The following is a 19346-nucleotide window of genomic DNA, read 5'->3' as shown; positions in this document are numbered from 1 at the left end:
CTGCAGGACTTAACTTTTTTTCACAATCTTGATGTCATGGATGTTGAGAAAAATGTTGCCGACCATCTTTTATCGACAATATTGGATGTCAAAGAGAAAACAAAAGATGTGATGAGTTTCGTGATTACTTGAAGAGGTTGAAAATAAGAAAGAAGTTGTGGTTAAAGCAAAAAAGATGGTAAGACAGTTAAACCAAAGGCACCTTTCACTTTAAGTCGTAGTGAAAAAGAGTTGTTTTGTTGTGTGTTGCATGAGTTAAAGGTGCCAAAAGGTTATAGCTCAAGTTGGAGACGTTGTGTGAACATGGAAAGCCTTGAAATTAAAGGGCTCAAGTCACATGATTACCATGTAATCATGCAACAGTTATTACCGGTGTTGTTACAACATGCGTTCTCACAACACAAGACTTTGTGCACTGTTATTCAGCATATCTGTAGTTTTTTTAATGTCTTGTGTGCTAAATAAATTAGAGTGGATGATCTTACTATCTCTAAAAATCGTCTTGTCGAGGCAATGTGTGTACTGGAAAAGTTTTTTCCCCCGTCTTTTTTTGTTATTAGCATTTACTTAATGCTTCATTTAGCTGATGAAGCATTGGCTTCCGGCCCTGTTTGGTTCCGTTGGATGTACCCTTTCGAAAGGTAAGTCTATATTCTTTGTTCTCTTGTTCTATGTTTTTTATTTTATTACTTGGGGTGTTAACTGATAATTAAAATGTAACTTGACAGGTTAATGAAAGTTTATAAAGGCTATGTGAAGAATTTTTCACATCCTGAAGGGTGCATTGCAGAGCGCTACCTTGAAGAGGAGTCGATTTTGTATTCTATGGAGTATATGCCGAATGGTGAGAAAGGAAGCCACTAGCGTTCGCATCAAGGGTTTTTAGATGCAGGTGGTAAATATGTGGATGAAGGGCCTTTGGGGAAAAGCAAATATGTAAGGTTATCTAACTTACAGTTTGAACAAGTGCATAAATGGGTTATACACTGCCATGATGGGATCCATTCTTGGAAGAAGTAATGATTCTACTCATATTTTTATACAGTAAAAAGTAAAAAGTACGTACACATATTATAGATTAATTTTATTATTCATGTAACAGGGAGTATGAAGCCTACTTAAGATCAATCACCACAAGTGGGCGGAAGAGAAAGAGAAGCATGCTAAAGAGTAAACAAATTGATTTCATTCCTTGGCTGCGAAAGTAGGTTTGTTTAGGTTTCTTTTCCTTTAAAGGATCTTTAATTATGCCCATTGAATTTAAGGTAGTGAGGTCAATAAAGTAAATCCTTAATTTCTATTGTAGTTGGAACATGTTGAAGGCGAGTCTCGTTTGAAGCGGTTAGCAGATGGTCCTAACTTCAAGGCAATATCTTATAACATATATCATATCATTGTTTTTTGTCTTCTTTGCGAGCCAACGCGTGATACCAAAAAGGGTAAACACAGAATAGCAGTGGTCTATATGAACGATTCACTAACTACCGGCAAGCTTAGGGATAGGAATTACAAGGTAGTGGAGACAACCTACAATGGGGTCGTGAGGCATATATTTGAGATGGATTATACTGATTTTAGCCAAGTTGTATCTTGCTGTGACTGGGTCAGAGTTGAGGATAGAACAACTGGCTGCAAAGTTGATCCTGATACAAATTTGGTTATAGTGAATATGGAAAAATTCAAAGGAAGGAACCGAGAAGAGGACGAATCTTTCATTTTAGCATCTCAAGCATACCAAGTGTTCTACTCTAAGGATCTATTGAGGCCCAGATGGTTTAATATTTTCTTGACACCTAAATCAATGACTAAGGATGTTGATGCACTTGAAGTTCCTATTCAGTTACATTCCACCATTGGCAAGTGTTGCTTCTAAACCTATGAATGACAAAATATAGACTTCCTAATTCTCATGAAGGTACTGCCTGTTCACACTTTTAATTATTCATTCTAATTATGTTCACACTTTTACTTATTGACCTTGGATTGTGAAAGTTGACTTTATATTATTCACTTGTCAATAGAAGTAGATGAATATCAGCTAATTGGATTATGGAACTATTTTTTGTCGTTGTACGGAATCTCATTTTAATTTGATTTATAACTAATATATACTGATAAACATATGACTACGAATAGAAGGTGAGAGAACGATAGGCTGATGTCTTACTTTTGTTTGGGCGGGCGATACTCTTGTAGACTAGTAGCCAATGCCATGCTCCTTTATTTGTAAAACCATATCTTTGTTTAGGAGTTTTGAATATTTTTTATTCTCCAAATGTTTCAACTTGGCTAACTGTGTTATTACTCACTTGGTACAAACTGTTATTACATTTAATACTAAAATAGACAAATCATTTGTTCCACATCTTTAATAAACATTGTCAGGAAAATCTTTGTTGTTTGGAGGTTGATGATCATACGTTATGTAATCATTTTATTTGTAAGATTTTTGATGAATAAGATTGAAAGTTTATTAAGATAAGTAATGAAGATATAGTTGCTCAAAATGTCATTAGATATTGTTTCGGTAGTAAACTGCTTCAACACAACGAGAGCAATGGTAAAGAACACACTAAGAAACAAAGGACTTTGATGTTGGGGGAGATGAAACTGAACCAAATAATGGCTGCCTACGTACCCAAGATCTATTCTCTAGGGATCAAGTTTCCACGTAGTTCCTTATGAAAAATAGTTTGGTATTTATAGAGGTAAAGTAGAGAGTCCTTGTAGCTCAAGTAATCATGTAACTTGAGTAATTGTGATAGACTATAACTCTCAACTGATAATTATCTTTTTGATAAGAAATAAATCTGGACATAAATCAATGTACATCAGTGGCAAGCTATGTGGCTAAGGTTCAGCCTTAGACACATGAGTTAATGGGCCAGTACATCCATGGTATTGCAAATTGGGCATTAGCCCTGTCGATTAAATGAATAAAATAGAGATCCCTACTAATGGACGTTTGCCACGTAGGTGAGGGTTGAAACACCGCCCCCTCTTTGTCATGCGAACAAAGTTAACATGGCAACGAAGAGAAGAAAAATCAAGGAAAACTTGGAATAAGAAAAGAGTAAGCGGAATGTATAACAAAGTATCGTGTGAACGTAAACGATAGGAAAATGGACAATCGGAAATTTTTTGTGAATTATCGGAAATGAAATAATGTCAAATTAACGATTATCACGACGATTGTAGTTAAAAATGACTTAAAATGCACGAGAAAAAAAATTTGAAAGAAATTGATTGCCTAAAAAATGCATCAACGATTACGTGACCATATACGAAAGTTGATTTCGACGCCGCGTGCCACCGGAATAACGATACTAGGATTAGACCGATGAAATTATACGTAGGGGCAATATAGTAATAATAGTAATAAAAGGAAGTTAAACATTAATCGGACTCAAAGTGTTCGGATGAGATAAGAATGTGGAGTAGATAAGAATTGAGAGTAGAGATGAAGTTGGAAGGAGTTGGAGTTAGAGAAGAATCCCACCAACAATGGAAAACTAGCTCGGAAACCCTATATAAGTGTTGCGTTTATCAAACAGACGTGGTCAAGACTCCCTGAAGTCGCAATACTGCCGATCTAGAACGCTGTGTTTCGTCTTCGCATAGACTAGCAGGTATGTTCTATCTCCAGCAAACTATATTTATATATAAACTCTCGCCGGTGTCCGGGTTAGACTTCGGGGCTGGCGGCAAAAAAAAGTGGCCTTTGGTGGCAGAGCTTATTCTTGCCTCATAACGACGTGCTCTCACCATGAAGCTTTGCGTGAATGAGGTACTCACGTGATCCAGATTTCAGATTTCTGCACAATAAAAAACGATCAAATATCGCATGGCGGTGCTGATTATCGTGGGTTGGATCACAAGTCTTTAAACTCTGGTGAGTTTGGTTGCAAAGTGGTGTCCCTCTTTAGATCAGCACCCCGCATAAAAAAAATCAGCCGCTTCCATCAAACTGCCACTTTTTAGCTCATCTTGGATTTCGATGTTTGTGGTAAACAAACTTGGCGCGGTATGCTGCTGTCGTTTTTCTTTTTTTCTTTTTTTATTTTTTATGCATGGCCTTTGAACTGTTGAATTTTGTCCTTAGGAATTCGTTGCATGGAACATGTGGAGATGAAAAAGAAAACCATTTGGTGTTGAGCTTAATTCTTCATGATTTCTTTGTAGAGATGGTGAAGACGATGAAGGCGCTGTATTCAAAACTAGTTTTAACCAAACATGATACGGTGTAGTGCCCTCTAAGGAAGGGCACCGTACCTGTGTCCCATCAATCTGGCCCGGTTCACCCTTGTGGACTTAGTGAACCCGGTTTTTGAGCTATCTAATCCGGTTTTTTTTTTTTTTTTCTTGCAGGTAGAAACGACCGTATCAAACAGGTGAAAGATAATTGAGAAGAAAAAAAACTTGATGACGATCGTAGATTTGGTGAGGTGGAAAGAATGTAACAGATACAACGAATACACAACGCCGCGGCGATAGTCACTTAAAGAATTACGGAAAATATTAGCACTCGAGAGATTTGAGATGGACGAAGTGTATGAATTTGGAACGAAAGTTGAAGAAGATGAAGTAGTAATGACGTGCTCACAATTAAGTTGCGGGAGTGCAATTCCGTTGAGCAAAGAAATTGCGCAATTATTGGAGTGGTGGCAAATTGCACCAGGACAACTGCCAATATTGTTCTGGTTAATCTTTACGAGAGCGCACAGTTTACAAAATGAATTTAACAGAAGGTTCGGGGCTCAAGAATTCTACGCGTTGATACGACCGAAAGCCATACTGACGAAAGGGTACATAAAATTTGAAGTTGAATTCAAGAATCCAAACAGAAGTTTTAAAGGGTTCCCAAAAGTATATACCAGATGGGATAGATTTCTGTACCGCTTGCGCGGGAAGTGGAATCCAACAGAGTTTAAAGTGCCGAACAAATTTCGAGGTAAGCCAAAACATAAGTATTGAAAATTGTACTATAGTAAACTGTTGATTAACATGAGTTATTTTGTGTCTAACAGAAAACGAGAGTATACTACCAGACATTGAATTAGACAAGGAAGTAGATAACAACCTTTCTTCTTTTCATGAATGTCTTGTAAAAATTGGTAGATCCGAGCTACTTTGATGATATTGTTGATTTCTGACACTATGGGGGTATCGAACGACGGCCCGATTGGTCTAGGGAGACACATAGTGAAATGGCGAAGAAGAGTAAGAGTATTAGAAATGCAATATTTGGCAGCGATAGCAATAGTGAAAAAGAAGATGGAATGGAATTAACAAAGCGAGAATTAGTGCTGAGATTGCCAAATACAAATAGCGAATTGTACAAAAAGAAGATGTTCCACTAGAAAATGGGCTTAACGGAGACCACGAGAGAGACAACCAACGCCACAATGTATGATGCCTCGAGGGATGAGATTACAATGCACAAAACAACCTGCATTTAACAATAATACATTCTCAACACAACGAGGAAAATGTATGTACCGTAGAAAACATAGATATGTAAAAGTGTGGGGAGATATAATATCTCGCTTTGGTTTGGTATATACAGGAAAAGAATAGCTGGGAAAAGAACGAAACAATGATACTTGCAAAAGATAGTGCAACGAAGAACACAAAGTTGGTGAAAGAAAACAAACGGCAAAGCAAAATGCAGGAGCAAAGAATCCAACGACCAGTGGCAAGTACTGTCAGGGGTAATACTACTCATGGAGGAAAACCACAGAATCTGTTAATAGTAAGTTGACCGTTGAATTTTACTATTGCGTTAGGTCGGTAAAGAAATTTGTGTCCAACACTAAACTGATGAAATTGGTAGATGAAGCAGAGATGGTCAAGTTTGGAAGACAAAGTGAAGGGATCGCCAGGGACCACGCCAATGGAGGGGCTCGAAAAATATCAAGAATGTGACCAGAATAAGGAGAACATCGGAGAATATGACAGAGCAGTGTCAATGATTTTTGATAGTATGAACCAAGTATGATAGTATTTTTTTTTTATCAGTTATTGCAAACTTGTGTTTAAGTCTGAAAGATTGATGAAATCAGATATTTTTAAGCCCATGTTAAAAGCGGCGATAGAAATGGGACCAAAGAAATTCATGAAAAAGTCGCGAAGAAAAGTATCGTTCCGAATGAAGTCAATGCCGTAGAAGAAATAAAGAAAGTGAAGATACTTAACTGAAAATTGGAAGAAGCAAACAAAGCGTTAAGCGAAACCAACAGAGAGTTAGAAAACGAAAACAAAGACTTAACCGAGCGGACGGAAGAAGCAGAGCAGAGATCGTACGAAGAATTTGGGAAAGCCTATGAGATAATGGAAGAACACAAACACTTAAAAGCAGATGTGATAGAATTGAAGTCACTCGTGGCGACCAAAGATCAGGAACTTAAATGTGCACAAAAAGAGGTAGAGAAAAATAACAAGTGAATGACAGATTTAAATGAGTGGCTCGGCCAAGATCACGTGCAAATGGCACATTGTGAATCGTCCGTAAGACAATTGATAGAGACTTTAACAGAAACGGGAAATGAACTAGAACGTGAGAAGATGAATTATAAAGATTTGTACGAGTTGTATATGCAAAAAGTTGGTAAGGCGCCATTGGATTTGCCCAAACCAATGATCATGTGATTGTGCGTTTGTAATACCATTGAGCTAAAAATTCTTTTTTATGAAAATAAAATAAAGTATGTGTTGGCAATTGAATATCATTGTGATGTCAGATAACAAACTTGTGGAAAACTGACAGTGTTGTTGATTTATGTAGTTGAAATGAAAAAGAATGAGATGCCCCCATGTAGAGAGAAACACCCCCAATATAAAACCATTGTAGAAAGTTATTGAAAGGCAAAGGGGACATGATCGTCCTCACTGAACCTAGCTATTCAGGTGTCAAAATATTTGTACCGATCGTGAAGCAAGGCCTGACAACTGTTGGAGTTGTCACAGGTGCAAAGTCGTCACCCGTACATTGGGACCAAACTAAAACACAACGCCATTGCCTTAGTAGTGGAATTAGCACGGACGGATATTGTACTGTGGGAGTATTGCAATAATTGTTCCGAGCAAGAATAACCATCTTATTGATTTCATTTCCCTCAAGTAGGCATGAATGCGACTTACTTGGACCGGAAAAGGCATAATATGGATGACCTTTCTGGAATGAACGTTAATGAATGATATCTTTGAAAGTAAAGAGTACGAAGAATAGAGTAATGTAAAATGACAACCAAACATATGAGAATGGAAGTTGAATGCCTTTTTGATGGATAAAATAGAACGAACTACATAGATGGATAGATTTGTTATTGATGGAGTAATGTAAAAATGCAAAAAATTTCCTAACGGTAAAACTTTGCGAAGGTGGTAAGCATTCCATGGCTTCTCTATCATTCTTCCGAAATAGTACCGGAGGAAATATGACCCCTTAGATCTTTGGGCCGATCTATGATGTAGGTTCCTTGCCAATTTTCTCCAAACTTTCCCGATTCTACAAGCTTTGGTTTCTGAGAGAACCCAGTCTTGAACAAAAAGACTTAGGGCCGGATCTTCTTGTCGTAGTTCCGTTTCATGTCGACTTGATACTTAATAAAGCTGTTGTAGTCCCTCAGAGCGAACCTCATCAATAAGAGCTTTTGACTGAGCCAAAGTAGTGTCATTGGAACCTGTTTCAACAGCAACGGACCGAGATGTACTGGAAATCAGTTCTGTAGGTAAGACTGCTTCAGCACCATATGCAAGGTTAAAAGGTGATAATGCAGTTGAATATTTTGGTGTTGTCCTATAATCCCACAAGACAGCTGGTAACTCTTTGACCCAATTTCTTTTGGCGCCAGTCAAACGCCTTTTTAGGTTGGCCAAAATCACCTTATTGTTGGCTTCGGCCTGCCCATTGGCTTGCGGATGATAAGGTGCGGAGAAGTTATGCCGTATCTTCAAATTAGCACAAAACTGACGAATCTCTTCATCATCAAATTGTTTACCATTATCTGATACAAGTGCCGCAGGGATGCCAAAACGACAAACAATATTTCTCCATAAAAACATTTTGACGTTAGAAGCATGGATTTGGACCAAAGGCTTTGCTTCTACCCATTTGGTAAAGTAATCGGTTGCCACAAGAAGGAATCGTATACTACCTGGAGCTTTAGGTAAAGGGCCAATAATGTATAAGCCCCATTTGGCAAATGGCCATGGGCTAAGCATGGGATGTAACTTCGATGCGGGGAGTTTACTCATATTGTCGTGCTTTTGGCATGGCTCACACCTCGGATAGGTGTTTTGCATCCTTTTGCATCTCCGCCACCAATAATACGTGTCATAGCCTTATGAGCTAAACTTCGTCCCTTGGGTGGCTTCCGTGATAAGCGGAGTGAATCTCTTCCAAAACTTGAAGTCCTTCCCTGTTTTGAGAGGCATCGCAACATAGGGTTTAAGTCCGAGCCTTTTGCGATATAATTGCAAACTTCCGTCGAACGGATATCACCAAAACTTCCATGCATCGCGTTTGATTCTTTCAAATGAGTTTTGTTTTGGCGGAAGTGAAGAAACTTGCAAGTAGTGGATATAAGGAAGACACCAATCTTGCTCATCTGGAGATCATCAGCCGCTCGATAGTATCATATCGGGAACCGGGACTATCATCCTTCATGTACCAACTCACCTATCTGTTTTGAAGCGAATTCGGGGAGGAACAAATGGATCTATAGATTCTAATGGAAGATCCAAAGTATAGTCATGTTGTGAATTTTCCATCTCCCCTTTTCCGGCTTCCGAAGTCATGATTGAATTGCGATTATCGTGGGTAGATTATTTATTTGTTGCGTACAAGCAAACCAAGTAATTGCTTTCACGTACATACAAGTCATACAACTCCTTTTCAGTAAAGTCAATGCTTGGCTCTTTCTGGAACTCCACAGTGATGTGTCTTGACTCTTGACTCTTGACTCTTTGAGTGATAGAGATGCTATCAAATTGTTGAGCAAGGCTATGCATCAAACCAAGATAAGCCGCCATACGGTCATCTCTTACTTCAAAAGACCCGCCAAATTGATTGGCCACAAGGCGAGAATCCGTGTAGAACTGGAGCTTTCGCGCCCCCAGTTTCAAAGCTGTTCTCAAGGCACAAATGACAGCCTCATATTCGGCTTCGTTATTTGAAGCGGCGAAGCCAAGTCGCACAAATTTCTCAATCTTCTCTCCACTGGGTGTAACGAAAACGCAGCCAATTCCAGACCCAGATTTATTATGGGAGCCATCTGAGTAAACAATGCATAGGTCAATGGGATTAGGAATTGCGTTTGCAAGTTGGTTCGCCGCCGCCCCGGTTATTGGTGGCGAAATGTCTTCCATAGATTCTTCTCGCGCAAAGAAATCATCAATAGGAGAATCATCAATCGGAAAATCAGCTATCAAAGAAGCTAGAGCATGTCCTTTTCAGCGACGACTTTCAAAGACAATGTTGTATGCACTAAGATAACTTTCCCATTGGCTAATCCTTTGATTCCGCGGCATTCTGAAAGATCTTTGCGTAAAAGGATACTTCAAGATACACTCGACCAACCTCCCCTGGAAGTATGGTTTTAATGGACGAGCGGCATGAACCAATGCAAGTGCAATTTTTTCCATCTTTGATTAATGATACTCAGCTCCGGTTAACGTCTTCTTGAAAAAGATGGGTCTACCATCATCGGATTTAAAAAATAAAGACTAACAGCTTGAGTTGTAGCTGCTAGGTATATGCCAATATGTTGATGATAAGAGCCCAAAACTGTAGTTTTAACCCCTTAATAATCATACTGTTAGACCAATTATGTGAATAATAAGTAAGAGTTAATACCGATTACGTGTTTTATGCATTTCGGGCTTCAAAATCCATTACGATGGAAATGTGCCACTTTAGCGAGATAAAGGAGCAAAAGTCAATGAGAACTTCGAAGGCCGTATCTTTGGACTCAGACCTCGGAATTGGGCCTACCTTATGTCAAAACGACCGGCTCGGAAAGAGCTTTCCAATGGTCTAAGCCTTAACCCAATCAGAGGAGCAGAAGTGGACGAAAAGTCTGTTGAAGTCAACTGCAGCTGAAGAGGCCATTTTGGACTAAAGAAATTGGGTTTTGGGCCCGATTTTCCGGCCCAAAACATGACTCCAAGCCCATGCACGATTTTTGGATCTGGAAGTATAAAACAAAAACTCTTTGTTAAAACAAAAGGTTGAACTCTTTGTTAATGGAGTTTAGGGTTAGAAAAAGTTAATGTTAATGGAGTTTAGGGTTAGAAAAAGTTAGATCTAGATTAGTTAATTACTTAGTTTTCATTCCATTAATTAGTTTCATTCTTTGTTTTAGCTTAGTTATTTAAATCATTGAATATCATTCATTAGATAAATAAAATAGTTGTTATTCATTCACTCAATCTTGTTCTTATTGTTCTATTAGATAAATAAAGTTAATTAGTTCTCCATAATCTAGTTTCATTTTCATTTATTTATTAGCTTAAATCCTTAGATTTACTTATTTGTCATTATTAGTTTAATTATCTTTATTCACAATCTTAGTTTTAAATTCAGTTTAATTCAATTATTGCATGAGTAGTTTCAAATTGAGTTTAAACAAATAAAGTACAAATCTTTATATTATGTCTTGTTTAGATTCAATTGTTGGGAATGGTAGAATAGAAAATTCACATCAAATCATTACTCTCACCATTGTTCCTTTTGGGTTTGATTAGTTGAATTCTATTTAGTCTTGATAGATTGAGAGTGGAGCGAATTCCATTATATTGCATGAATATGTTTTGCATGAATATGTTTTGAGAGTAAGAAGAATTAATTTAAGCGTAAGATTAATATTTAGGTTTCTATTAATATTTTTCTATTGAAGTTATCGGTTGACCCGTTGAAGGACTTGTCAATATAGGAGGACTAACCAAGTACTTCTTCAGTTGTTGTAATGTCATCTCACAATCAACGTTCCAAGTTGCCGCCCTTTTAAAGTCTAGAAGAAGGGATGACAACGATCGAATATTTAGAAATAAATCTATGAAGATGCAAAGCCGACCCAAGAAAGCCGTTGAATTTTCTTCTTATTTTTGGTGATGGCATATCAATTGGTGGCGTATCAGATCGGGGATTAGCCTCAATACCTCTACAAGTCATGAGGTATCCCGAAATTTTCGGAAGAAGAGAGGCCAAAAGAACATTTGGCATGATTGATCTCATGTGATACTTGTTAAGCCTATCAAAACAAGTTGAAGATCGGAAAGATGATCACCCGGTAAGTTTTCGATTTAACGACTATATCATCGATATAAGCCTCCATTATTATCCCGGCGGATCGAGAAAAAATTGTATTGACAAGCTTTTGGTAGGTTGCACCGGCATTTTCAGACCAAAAGGCATAACGATTGTAGCAAAAATGCCTTGGTCGGTAATGAAGGCGGTGAACTCTTGGTCATCCACATTCAAAGAGATCTGGTAGTACCCTGAAGAAGCATCCATGAAAGATAGGCGTTGGAAGCCCGAAGTGGCATCCACTAGTTCGGAAATTCGTGGCAATGGATACAGATGAATCTGACAAGCTTCGTTAAGGTTTGTAAAATCAATACAAATTCTGATTTGTCCGTTCTTTTTTGGCACTGCGACGACATTAGCAAGCCATTTTGGGTAAGTAACTCGTCGGATAAAGTTAACCGCAAGTAGCTTATCAATCTCCTCTTTAACTTTGAGCTTCCGATCAAGTGCCATTCTTCTTGGTTTTTGGCGAACTTGCTTGAAACTTGGATCAATGTCAAGTTTATGACATGCAACGAATGGTCTATTCGGCATTTCCTCAATCTTCCAAGTGAAGATACGCTTTATTATTTGTAAAGGAAACCAACTCTTTTTGTTATCATTTCGAAAGTTCGGCCCGAAATAAAAGTGGTTTCTTTCATTGAATCTCCTACTTGCACTTCCAAAAGTCGATCTACTATAGGCGCCCTTGCATGAGCCTCAATATTATAAATGGAGGGCGCCTCTTGGCAATGTAACTTGGGTAGAGCACTTGCAAGGATTGTATTACCTCGAACTTCAGATTTTTTATAGTCATCCATTGCTTTGTCATGAGGGGCATGGGCGGATACCCGGTCACTACTGAACCCAGCAAATATGCCGGATAATGGGAACTTGACACACCGATGAAATGTGGAGACTGTTCCCCAATGGAATGTATCCAATCGCCCCAAAATTGCGTTATAGTGGGAGCGATAAATCCATCAATAAGAAATCGAGCTCAACTTCTTTGTTCATTAATTTGATTGGTAAGGTAATTCTTCTAACCGCTAAAGATGTTGTCCCGATCAAAACCGATGATAGGATTGTCTTCGGTGATGATCATACCCCGCGAAGTTGCATCGAGAATAACATCCGAAAATGGCGGAAGTGGCCCCTGTGGTTTCCATCATTACCCGTTGAACACGAGAAGCACCTATAGACACATAAATTATAAGCTGGCGCGTCATAATGAGGGTGATATACACCAAGGAGATCATCATCGCTGAATCGGTGACTCTTCTTCGGAAGTTTTGGTGCGGATTCCTTTGACAAAATCGACTTTGTTGATCACGGTTAAACTCACCAACATAACTAACTTTCAAACGCTTTTTGATTTTTACTCGACTTTTGGAAAGAGACTCAACATGAGAATGGGAAACATTAATGACATGCTCATAAGTTGCAACAACTTCGTTGAGAGTTTTAGTAAGATATTCGTTTAAAAGTCCTTTCTCCACTAATTTACGAATCCGACCCGGAGAGAGCGACAAAGTTACGTGTCATGGCCATAGTCCTTATGGAATTTACACCGTAAGGCTTTGTCCCCTTGTACCTTTGGTATCTTCCGAAAGTGGATAAAGGCGGGGGAAAGAAGATTCCCACTTTTCAACTTCTCATATATAACGAGTACTTGGCATTGGCGGGAGTTTTAGCTCGGTAGAGTCTTTCCATCACGATTGAAATTGACTTGCTTTCGATTGTCATTTTTCCATCGTTATGTTGTTGATCCGAATCCTTGCTTCGGCTTAGAATTCTTCTTTGTCGGAAAAATCTTTACTCGAATATCTTTGTCTCTTGCTACTTTCGCCCGATAGGTTCTCCTCGATCTGGATGTGTTGTTCAACCCCCTAACATACGGATCGTACGCATTTTAGAGACATCTTTAATTAGAGAGTGGTAAAGATCCCTTACAATGAAATTGAACTTCGTCTCTTTCATAATATAATGCTTCTTTAAAGGCTAAAAAGAAGCATCCCATCGAAAACAAGGAACATCTGCTGCCGCCTTTTTGGAACCTAGTAACAAAAGTACGTAACTTTTCGTCCACGTTGTTGCTTGATGTTCAGAAGTGAGTCGACATCTTTTGGCGTCTTGCAATTGTGGTGGAAACGATTAACAAACTGATTTTCTAGTTCATTGAATTGGTGAATTAATCTTGAAGGCAACTCACTAAACCAAAGATAATGCTTCTCCCTTTAGAGTTGATGGAAAGAGCTTACATATGAGCGGATCATCTCCACCCCATAACACCAATTTATTTTTGAGCGATAGAACATGCAAGCGGGGATCGCCTTCCAGGCTCATCATAAAGTTCAAAATCGGGTTGTTTGAAGTCGGGATGGTGGTAAGCTTCACGAATGTCGGCTTAAAACTTATCTGGCACGCCATCACCGATCATCAAGTTTTTCATTCTTACATCCCCCGACTCTTTATCGTTAAGTTCTTTTGCAATCAAGTCTTTCAATTTGTTGTTCATTTAGAGTTAAAGTATTGGCTCGAACATTTGGACCCCCGATCGTGCCGCGTGGAGAAGGATACCTTCCATTATCTTTTATTGGAGTTAGAGATCTTGGCGGTACGCATGATGAGCTCGAACCGGTGATTGTCTTTGTCTATCCCTATAACCAACTGTCTAGGTCGGTTATCACCCTTGGCAGTGGTCGGTATAATTATACCACTTCTCCATGTTTTGTTGCTCTTTATGCGGGATGCCCGCCTTCGGTCATGTCGGACATATCTCCGGATGGCGGTCTTCCCTAAAATTGCTTCTCACGGGTAAATCTTCCCTTTGAGATCGGACATGTCTAGGGTAGTAGTTATCCCCGCCAATCGATTCTCCCCATAAGCACGGGTAATAGGGTCATTACTCTTGCGGTAATCGGTTGATTGTGTTTGAGAAATAACACGTTATCGAGGACGATGAAGTGGATGTTCAAGACGGTCTCATACACTTTGGAATGGCCTGCGTCCCGCCGTGCGGGTCGCCTTGATGTTGTTGAATTTGCAAACATCGCCCACCGCCTTTGCCTCTTTGCCCGACTTCCTTCTCAAGTTCCTATTTAAAATTTTGACTCGTAAGTAACTCACGCCAACCGTATTAGGGTGAATTGGTCATTACTATCACTTTTTCCATTAGTTGGTGTGAGAGTAATGTCCACGCCCATATCCATGTCAACCCGGAAGGATCGACATGGATGCATCGGGCGGACCGCATGGAGGATTACTTGACTTGTCGGTTTTCTTGTTGCAAAGGCTGTTAGGGTGGTGCCTACGGTTATCGCCTTTTCGCGGTGGCGGTTCATACTTCTGATTGGATGTTGAGAATTGATCCTACCACTAAGAGCAACTTGATTATTCAACAATTCTTGCATTGGTGATTTGAATTTCGAGGGTTGCAATTCCTATTGGTAGGAGGAATATGTTATTCGTTCGGGGCAGCTTGCTTGTGCTTACCATCTTGATTGTTTCACGTGATAATGGATTAAAAATCCCCACAGACGGCGCTAATTATGTTTCTGCAGTAAACTGCTTCAATACAACGAGAGCAATGGTAAATAACACACTAAGAAACAGAGGAATTTGATGTTGGGGGAGATGAAACTGAACCAAATAATAGCTGCCTACGTACCCAAGATCTATTATCTAAGGATCAAGTTTCTACGTAGTTCCTTATGAAAAATAGTTTGGTATTTATAGAGGTAGAGTAGAGAGTCCTTGTAGCTCAAGTAATCTTGTAGCTTGAGTAATTGTGATAGACTATAACTCTTAACTGATAATTATCTCTTTGATAAGAAATGAATCTGAACATAAATCAATGTACATCAGTGGCAAGCCATGTGACTAAGGTTCAGCCTTAGACACACGAGTTAATGGGCATATACATCCATGGTATTGCAAATTGAGTTTTAGCCATGTCGATTAAATGAATAAAATAGAGACCCCTACTAATGGACGCATGCCAAACAGATATAACACAAAATAACACTTAAAATTCTTGGAATCTATTGCCAGTTCCTTGAAATACTTCTTCAGTTTTTTTTTCTTCTGTAAATTTTTCATAGCAAAATAGAGAATGAATCCCGAAAAGTCAGGACAATGGCTAGAAAAAGCATTGTTAAATCTCTGCAAAAATAAACAAACGGGTATTCAATTAGATGCAGATATAATCTCTGGTCTCGTTTCTTACTGTGAACTTGCTCCACCTGAAGATGCCCAAGAATATCTCAGTGTAATCAATCACTCTCTTTACATATTCAATCTATTCATATAGCTTTCTAACTGTTTTGATAATTGGGTGTTGTTTAGTTTCTAGTTTAAGGTATAAAAAAGAATACTTTATTGATAAGATTATGGAATATTGGTGTTTGTTCATGATTTCTATGATGGGCTTTTTCATAATTTAAAAAACATTGAAGAAGAAAAAAGAATGTTTCTTTATACTCCATAAGAGTGTTCCTAGTTTGTAATGCCATTGTCTCATAACACTAAGTGAGTCAGTGCAGTTTTCAATTTTGTTGGTTCTGTTATTGGCTTATATTACATTCTCTTCCATAATTTTGTCTACAAGTTACTGATGAACTAAGTGACACTCAGATGTACTTGCTTGCAAGTTGTATTAAGGAGAGCAACGATTTACTGTATTAAGGTGGGGTATCAATTTGCGCTCTTTCTTATCACAGCTCTTCTTAAATTTGATAAGGTTACTGATTTCGCAGGTAAATTTTTTCTGCTTATATCGCTTAATTTCACATTTTTAGCTCAAACTATTACTTGTTCATAAAGCTACAAGTGGTGGGGTTCTATGATACTTTGACATACTCATAGAATTCATAAACCTACTCAAATTTTCTGATACAATTGAGTCTATAGAGATTGTGATCATGAATAATTTCACCTAAACATTTTTTTATATGGTAATGATGAGTTAAGTTACTATTAAGGACACTTCGGTATAGATAAGTCATCTTATAGGTTACTCGATGCAATTTGGTATATCAAGATGCCTTTTATGTTTCTATGATGCCGATACGTTTGGACTTTGATATTGTTCTCTGGATTTAGCAGGAAGCACAAATTTTATTATAATTTATGCATTGACTTTGGTGCTGAAAGGAGATTGGCATTTTAGACAGGTAAAATCGTTGCTTCAGTTGCGTCATCTAGTATAATTATGAAATCCTTGTTGCTTGTCATCTTCAGCTTCTATTCTATACTCGAATTGTCTTGGTTAATGACTTGCATCCTTCTTTACTTGTCACAAAGAAAAGTAATTTCATGATACAGATGCTTTTGCATTATCATTGTTTATGTATATGCTTTAGTTTGTATGTTGAATATCTGAATTGTTTCTACAATATTTTTAAGTTTGTAACGAGTGTGTCATATATTCGTGTGTTGTGTGCCAGGACATTGGTGGATATATTGGGAGCTTACATTTTCAAGTTGTCGTAGAAGATGGAGTGATCTGGATCAAATGGAATTTGGAAGGCTAAAAACTGGATCGCTCGCAATAGTGAACCATTTTGACTTTTGTATCGTAACTTGTTATAAGTTGTAAGATACTTTTTATGTAAGTTGTGCATAAAAATAAATCAGTGTGGTTGGGCTTTATGTGTTGATGTTTGGGTCTTGTAACTTTTTGTCCACAGTGGTATATGTCTTATTTGCTAATGGTACTTATAGATTTTTTGAAACACAGGTTTTCAAGTTTTAGGTGCAATTTGAAAGCTCAGTACCAATATTTTTTTTTTGGTTCCTGTAATTGATTTGGAACGGATATGGAGTGTTCCAAAATTTTCATTTGGAACGGATCTAAGGTGTTCCCTGGTTTTCATTTGGAACGGTTGGAAAGTGTCCCATAACAACTTTGTAACAGAGTGCATCCGATCCAAATTATAAAACAGGAACACACCAAAAGTGTTCTGTCAATTTTGGAACACAGGTAACAGAAACCCTTGTTGTCCGTTCCAAATCTCTTCAGGAATAGTTTTTGTCCGTTCCAAAACCGAAAAAATGGTGTAGTGAGCTGCAACACTTGTCTCAGGACTTTCAAATGATGGTAAAGCTCCAACATTCGCCTTTCCTACGCTTCTTTCTTCAGGTGCTGCTGGAGCAATGAAAAAGGAGAAACTATGAAGGAAATTCTAAATAATGCATGGCCTGGACTCATGAAATCTCCTTTGACTTTATATGTGTCGATGTGTTATAATTTGTAATACTGTATCTGAGATGAATAAGGTGTAAAGGAACCAAGGTTTGTAACTGTAACATTTGGAAGCCTGTTTGTTGGATTTTATCATCCTTCATCTCCTAATACCAGGGTAATTATTGGTAATATAATGCACAAGAAAGTTAAATAACTATGGCGTATTTAAGAATACGATTACTTGTTTAGCTTCTTGAGAGCTTTATTCTATCTACTTCTTTTATCCAAGGACAACGTTTTTCTAAGGAGTAAGTACTTATCCAGATTTTGGAGGAATGAACCCTTCACTGAACTAGATTTTTGTTGAAGTATGTAGTGTCGGTCTCACACATTCTATAAGTGTGAGACCGTACCTTATTTAGCATGTTGCTATTTTGGTTATTCTATCTCTAGTATAAATATATGTATTGTAGGTTAGAGTAAATATACTCTAAACCCTACCTTCTTTTTGTGCCTCCATCTTTTCTTCTTCTTTTTCTTCTACACACTCAATCCCTTTAACTTAACAAGCTAACCACCATATGTATCTCCTAGCATAAATAACATGGTATCGGAGCCGACTCTGTTTAGAGAATGCTAGGAGAGAGATCCTCAGTTTCAAGGTTCCAGTTTTAGTATTAGTTGTTGTCTTAATATTGTTTCGCTTCCGCAATCTCTCGGTATTGATAAAGAGAAGTAAGTAAGGTTTTCATAAGGCGAAGGCGTGGTATCGTCATCTCGTTGGTTTTCTCAATCTCTACGTGCAGGCGCGGGTCACGCTCAGTTAAAGCTTCTTCGAAGCGCGCCACACGCTCGTAGTTCTTTGTCTCGTAGTTTCGTATTCTTTTTCATCAAGTGAGTTTTTCTTCTCTTTACAATGATTGATGTTGTTCCAAAATCCGATGAATTCGGTAATATATCTATTTTCCATGTTGGTATGACCTCTATCAAATTGGAGGGTGTTGCCAATTACCTTCAATGGGTAGAGGCAATTACTGTTTATCTTACTGTAAAAGGTAAGAAAAATCATCTGATAGATCCCCCAGATGATAAAGGAAAGACAACCTGGACGAAAGATGACGCCTTGGTTAAGAATTTCCTGTGGAATACTATAGAGCAAGATGTTTGTAATACTATGCGGTTTTTTAAAACCTCGAAGGAGATTTGGGAGTATCTACAAGAATCATACTCTCAATCTCAAAATACTTCTTGTATCTTTCAGTTGTATGAGAACATCTTTGATCTCACTCAAGGAGATATGTCTATCTCTGAATATTACAATTCTCTTCGTAGCAAGTGGGAAGAACTGAATATATATCACTCACTTACTACAAACATAAATCAGTTGAAGAAACAAAGAGAGGAATTTAGAGTCTCCAAATTCCTATATGGGTTACGTCCCGAGTTTGCTAATGTGAAAGCCCAAGTTCAAGCTGAATCTAAGCTCCCTACTCGATCTGTCTGAGGCTTACTCTCGTTTGTCTCGTATTACTACACCTCCTCCAAGGCACAATGACAGTGCGACTTTATTGATCCATCCAAGTAGTAATAACAACCCCTCTTCTGGTCGTGGTAATGGCGGTAGAAGAGGTAGAGGGGGTCGTGGCCATGGGGGTGGTCGTACCCAAGGGAGTGGTCGTGGTCGTGGTATTGGCAGTTTTGAGCCTTGTGAGCATTGTGGCCGCACAAATCATAGTTCTGATTTTTGCTAGGATATAACAGGACGCCCACCTTTGCACAAAGCCAACAATGCCACAGTAGTAGATCGAGAAAGTGACCGATTTTCAACGAAGTTCAAGAAGACTTTGCAGCCCTGATGAAGCGGATACAAGC

General features: G+C 38.3%; 1 protein-coding gene and 2 long non-coding RNA genes across 3 annotated transcripts; all 3 read left to right on the top strand.

Annotated features, from left to right (window-relative positions):
* Positions 1–956: 956 nt before the first annotated feature.
* On the top strand, positions 957–1371 carry LOC147522214 (uncharacterized). Its single transcript, XR_015197045.1, has 3 exons — positions 957–1016; positions 1103–1208; positions 1307–1371. It is a non-coding gene; the product is annotated as an uncharacterized LOC147522214 (long non-coding RNA).
* Positions 1372–15332: 13961 nt separating this feature from the next.
* LOC147522213 (uncharacterized) lies at positions 15333–17035 on the top strand. Its single transcript, XR_015195140.1, has 3 exons — positions 15333–15557; positions 15923–16461; positions 16735–17035. It is a non-coding gene; the product is annotated as an uncharacterized LOC147522213 (long non-coding RNA).
* A 1355-nt stretch (positions 17036–18390) lies between these two features.
* On the top strand, positions 18391–18978 carry LOC147522212 (uncharacterized). The gene has a single exon (XM_086567324.1). The coding sequence runs from the start codon at positions 18391–18393 to the stop codon at positions 18976–18978; it is 588 nt and encodes a 195-aa protein (XP_086423450.1).
* The last annotated feature ends 368 nt before the right edge of the window (positions 18979–19346 follow it).

This window comes from Coptis chinensis, chromosome 1 (genome assembly GCF_015680905.1).
Source record: "Coptis chinensis isolate HL-2020 chromosome 1, ASM1568090v1, whole genome shotgun sequence".
NCBI lineage: Eukaryota > Viridiplantae > Streptophyta > Magnoliopsida > Ranunculales > Ranunculaceae > Coptis > Coptis chinensis.
This window is presented reverse-complemented; position numbering and strand designations above follow the sequence as displayed.